The 6,000-nt window shown below is 42.2% G+C and overlaps 1 protein-coding gene across 3 annotated transcripts in view; it reads right to left on the bottom strand.

Moving 5' to 3' along the window:
* The window catches only part of PARVB (parvin beta), a 104,895-nt gene that overhangs the window by 29,345 nt on the left and 69,550 nt on the right, over window positions 1-6,000 (bottom strand). For all 3 annotated transcript variants that reach the window (XM_026652242.2, XM_026652243.2, XM_026652244.2), the window contains exons 7-8: window positions 1,933-1,991; window positions 150-169 (exon numbers count right to left, since the gene is read on the bottom strand). In XM_026652242.2, coding sequence (XP_026508027.1) covers window positions 150-169; window positions 1,933-1,991 — 79 coding nt within the window. The remainder of the gene's footprint in view (window positions 1-149; window positions 170-1,932; window positions 1,992-6,000) is intronic.

Genomic DNA, 6,000 nt, shown 5'->3' with positions numbered 1-6,000 from the left:
AATCGGGCCCCGCGCTTGCTAAAGCCGGCCCTGTGTGCAATTGCCTGCTCCACTGTCCTGGGCTACCCGAGACACACTTATAAGAAACACAGAGATGCTTTGTCAATGTGTTTGACAGGGCAACTTCCAAAGGTTAATGCGTTACTTACCAAATCTTCCCATCATCATCCTGCAAGTGAGAAAATGAGAAAACATACATTTAGTTCATGAATCATTACCTTCAACGAAAAGACCCTGGGCTTAATGGACCTGATCCTGTGCGGTGCTAAGGACCCTCAACCCCCACTGAGGTACAAGTCTCAGCACCCAACAGAATCAGACCCAACATGCTGGAGGAAGAGAATGGGCCAAATTTATCCTGGGTGTAACTCCATTGATGTCAGTGGAGTTACACCGAGATCAATGAGGCCTAATGATGCAAAAAGTGTAATTATTACTTTTCCAAGTCTAAGGGTGAATGAATCAATATATCAATTTATATTATTATATACCAAATCCGTGTATACATTTAGATAATAGATTACATTACACAGTTCAGAATAAGCATTGCCATGGTTAGATATATCACAGTTTTATTTAGAGAAATATATATATATATATATATATATCTTATATATGGTTTGCATATTTGTGTCATGGAAATAACAGGCACATACTACACATGAATCAAGTCCTCAGCTGGTGCAGTCAATGGAGCTATGCAGATTTACATAAGCTTAGAATCTGGCCCATCTATATGTATAGAAGAGTTTTGTGGGAGTTCTGTACAGGGTTTAGTTTTGTTGGCTGTTTTGGGGTTAGGTTTCGGGGGTGGGGTTGTATTTCTAACTTGTATCAGAGCACTTAGGATTTTAGATAGGTGTCTTATTTATTTAGATCTACACCATATAAAAATACACACTTAATTACACACACACTCACACTCTAGCACCTTTCCCCCTAAAACAAAACACTTTACAAACTACATCCAACACCACTGAACCGCAGCCACCTCTGAGAAAGAGGACTGCCAAGCACACTGCACAAGCTGGAGGAAGGAGAGTAATTTGGCCAAAGACACCATGGCAAACCTCCATTCCCCTTAAAAGGGCCATAAGAGCTTTAATGTCTACACAGAAAAGCTGTGCCCTCATTTCTGAAGGTTTCATCCAAAAGGACCCCCACGGAGCAAACCACCTGGTAGTCCACTTAGCTACAAAATGGTAAAAGGTTGAGACATCCCTACAGGGAGCCTAGACACTGATGAGCTGGAGAGGGCACATGTAAGCCCCTTGTTAACACTGCCTTTATGCCCCATGATGGAGAGTCTGAGCTTTCATTTTTAGCCAAAGTGCATTTCTATCCCTTTTCCTTTGGGAGAACTGTAAAAACAGAACGCGACGTAGATCAGCTGCAAAGATGAAAAGGACTATGCAGCTGGGCTCCCACTGTGCAGCACGAGGATGGGGAAAACTTACAGATCCTTCCCACACTCAATTTGTGTGTGAAAGCAGTTAGTTAATTTTGAGGAGGTGTCCCAAGGAAGCATCTTGCTGATCCTCCCCAAATTCTCTATACTGCTCCTTTAACAGTGTGGCGCAATAAGGATGGACAAAAATGGATTATACAGAGGGGGTAAAGGAGACAGCAAAAAATTGTTGCGCAAAGATCATCAATGACGTATTAGGGTAAAGCTAAAATCGTTTGTTAAGGAGAAATATTTTTCCTTTGCAATGTATTTCCATTAATAAAGTGGCTTCTGCATGAAAAAAGTTGTGCATTAAGGGTTTCACAGAGTCAGTTAATCTGCTAAACAGAAGTTTTATGCTCTTTCATTTTGAGTAATGATACACCATACATACCCCCTACGCTCCGCTCCTCCCCATCCCCCACACACACTCACACTCACACTCACACTCCCCTCTGTCAGATGGATAAGGATTTTCTGCTTACTCTGTCGTGGTTGTGAGCTCCTCTGTAACGTGAGCCGTCTGGAGAAGGCCTTCCCGTTTCTGGAAACCAAGATATAAAAGTCAGAAAGTGGAACTGTAATGGAGGAGGAGTTCATAAGAGTTCTGCAGCATCCTTCTCTCATTAGCATCCCAAAGGAGTACACACATTTTATCTAGCTTTTAAGAATAAGTTTCTGTAGAGATGGGGCAAGGCAATTGACACAGAGGGTTACGATTTAGCACAGTGGCATTTATCAGACTGACAGCCAAATGAATGCTTAGGAGGCATATATCTGCAGCCTATAAATTCACTAGCAAGTCTCCTCAGGCGACAGGAGTCTAAATTCTGCCTGGATCACAAATTAGAGAGAGAGTTTGTCAATCCCATCTGAAGTCCCCAGTGGATATTTGTTCATGACACAAACATCAACGAATGGTTTAAATGAATTGGCAGACCCCAGAGCAGTCTGGGGCTGGGATAACAAGGGTTGTTACCAGAGGTCAGGGTTGAGCAGCACTGGCAGAGCTATCAGTGTGTGAGGGAAGCTTGCCCAGCACAGGAATCTAAATGTGGTTGAGTTAGTCTCTCTCTTTCAGGAGTAACAAATTCACCGAGGAATTGTAAGGGGGGAGGGGGAGGGGGGAAGACTGACTATTTTATAATGGAAGTTATTTCCCTTTTACTGGACTTTTCAGGATCATTTTCTGCATGACTATGATCTGCTCTGCCCTACAGAGAGCTAGTGCGTGGTGAGACCCAGTTACAAAACAGGTTTCCCCAGACTCTGTTCAAACATGGCCTTTATGCTGTTGACGAGACCAAGCTGTGCTTTAAGCATGTCCCTGTGCCATGTTGGAGCCTTGGGGACATACTTCATTGCTGTAATTGGGTCCTCCCGTATGGTAGTTTTCTAAATCAATGCAGAGCCAGTTTTTTACTTACCTACTTACATTCATAACTTGCCCTTCCACTGACTACATAGGTACCCTACAAAATTAAGGGATACATCATTTCCCCTCTGAAGGAAGAGAATTTTTTTCCTCTTCTTTCTCTCACAGCTTTAGATGCGGTCTTAAAGAGCTCAGATCCCAACAGTTGACTTCCAAGCGAGTCTTGTCAAATTGACTTATGACTTGGGTAACTTGGACTGCTGCTTCAGGACTAGCTCTAGTTCTGGTATCCAAGGCAGGCAGGAAACCCTCCTATTCCTCCCATGCCCTCTCATTCATTCTTGACAGTTGAACCACAATCAACAAGAAATGGTTGTTAACGAGAACAGCACCGAAAAGAGGCACCCCTCTCTGAAGCATTTCGTTTAACCCAAGAACCATTGCAGGAATTCCTTCCTGTCAAACCGTCTTCACAAAACAAGAACAGTTTTGCTGTTTCTAGGGAACCAGCAAGCATGGCCTGGAGCAATGTTGGAAGCAGCTGTTATCTCCTGACATTTTGCTGTCATGTCTCCTCTCCAGGGCCTGGCCCTGTACTGTACTGAGGGCATCTGTCCCACTGTGTCTTAAGAACGCACCAAATCCATCTCATGAATACATCTGATTCTGCATCCATCAGGTGGCCAAAGGATTACTGCCTGGGTGGTCTAATAATGTAAGATGGGATGACCATGACCACAGGGATGGACAAATAAGGAAGTCTGAGTGAGTGCCAACACCAAGTGCTAAGCAACTGCTGCCTTGTTTCCAGCCCATCGTTCCTCTGCTTTGCTTCCGAGATGGGCTTCTGCAGCCTCCAGCCACCTTACAGCCCAGAGGCAGGAAGCAATAGCTGTGAGTGAATTAATTCAGAAAGTAAAGCCGGTGACTAATGGGTCTTAAATGTTAACAAGGAAGAACAGAAGTGAATCCTGCTCCTGGGTTGGCTGGAAACAGTCACTGAAGGAAAAAGTGCTGATTTTTAGGAGCTGAGCATGCTGGTCCTACAGCAGTCTTTGCACCTAGTCCCATGGACCCGGCCAGCCCAGGCACAAGTGATCAAGGTTTGGTCTTGGTCCTGCCCCTTTACACTGCAATCACGGAACAGACTTATTTTTCCATGAACACCACATACCTTCCTCACCTCTGGCCTCTGACTTGGGACTCCAGCTGTTGGAGGATTATCTCAGATATACCCCCAAAAAACCTTTTAGTAGCACTGAGGCCAGATGTGCTGCACATTTGTGACATTAAGTGGACTAGGAGAGAGATGGACTCCGTCTAGGTAAGCCTTGAATATAATCCCACAGAAACTATGCATAGTGGACTTAAGCACTGCCATTATGATGATTTATGAATAAGTCTTTCTATAGTCTCCTGATTTAAAATATTTCTCTATTATAAAAAATTAACTGATGTGAATTTATCTTTCAAATGAAAGTTAAAACTCAGGAGGGGGAAGTCAGCTGGGAGCAAAGCCTCAGGATTTTCAGTTCTCTGCTTTAGGCAGGTACATCAAGGGTTTCCTCTTTTTGAGGGGGAGAGTGCTGAACAACTCATATATTAAAGCTGTTCAGCAGGTGCAACCTTAGCCCAGCTAACTCAGTATCCGAGGCAGCTACTTATAGAGTCGTACAAAACAACAAGTTAACTTGAGCTCAAGACTTCATGAGTAACTGTAAAAGTCAGATTGTCATGCTAAAAACAGTTTATATTTCATATGCAAAGCATTTAAAAAAGAAACAAAATAATACCACTGGTCAATTTCAAGAGGCAATTAATACTGATTTTGCAACAACCCACCCTGAAGTTGGACACACTGCCATCTTGTGGAGTCTGTCATAATACAGTTATTAAGTAGCAAGTGTATGGTTATGCTGTACTAATCTCTGTTATGTGAAATATATTTCTTGCTATGGGTGGTACAGAGATTATAGTTCTTCCTGCAAAGAGAGAGAAAGCAGAAAGACCTCTTTTAAACATAAACTTGCATTCTGCATATACTGTGCAGCATGCACTCAAAAGACTACGAGGTATAAACCCAGATCAAATTGCACAGTTTTTCCAGATCCTACATGTCCCCACCTTTAACTGAATAATTGAATCCAGACAGCACGGGAAAGCATTAGCCTTTCTCCTCAAATCCAAATCAATGTTTTAAAGAAATGGTAGAAAGGGCATTACATCTTTCAGGACCTACATAGACTACTTCCTCTCACCTGCAGCATGATGCTATGATAAATTTGTTTTATTTTATTGAGTAGGCTCATAGAAACCAGAGAAGGAAAAGACCTACTAGATCACTGAGTGGCTACCAGGTTATGTGTTAATAATACTTAACACTATTGTAGCGTTTTCACCCATCGATCAAAGTGCTTCATCAATGTGGATAGATTATCCCTATCTAAAAGCTGGGGACATTGAGAAATAAGGACGGTAAGGCAGGAATTTCAGAGTCACTTACCTCAGTTGTAGCTCTGAGTTCTCAGCATCTCAGGAAACAAATAATGAGGCCCAAAGTCACATAGCAAAAGCCAGGAACAGAACCCAGTTTCCTGAATCCTAGTCCCAGGCTTTATACAATTGACCACGCTCTCTCCCTAGGGAAGCTACTGCAGGTTTACCTTGCAGACTTCTGAACCAGCAGTGTAAATGCCGGGAGGTCTATTCTAATCCACCCCACTCACACATTTAGCCTTAAACAAGGCAAAGCATTTCTATAAGGGATCCCACATCCCTAAGACACCAGGCACCAATGACTACATTTACCCAGAGAAGTCCAAACCCTATGGCTGGAATTATTTAGCTATTGTAAAAAATGTTATTAAATAAAAAACTGAAAAAAGAACACACCATTGAAGAAAACAGCAAATGTCGCAATAAGAAAAGAAAAAAGAAAAGAAGCTAACTTACAGCAGAATTTAAAAAAAAAAAAACTGGAAATACATATAGGATTTTTTAAAAAGTAGAAGCTGGCAGGTTATTAAATTAATAACACCATGGAAACAGGCAGAGGTTAAAAAAGTAATAATTAAATGAAACTGAATCATCAAGTTGTGAATTAACCCTGTCTATGTAACTTCATCATCTTATCACTGCTACCCTCACCATTCCTGCATTTCTCCCTCCTATTGTTTGT

The sequence above is a fragment of the Terrapene carolina genome, unplaced genomic scaffold, assembly GCF_002925995.2.
Source record: "Terrapene carolina triunguis isolate 2854851 unplaced genomic scaffold, T_m_triunguis-2.0 Scaffold112, whole genome shotgun sequence".
Classification (NCBI taxonomy): domain Eukaryota; kingdom Metazoa; phylum Chordata; order Testudines; family Emydidae; genus Terrapene; species Terrapene triunguis.
Note: the sequence above shows the minus strand (reverse complement) of the source record. Positions and strands in the feature narration are given on the sequence as shown.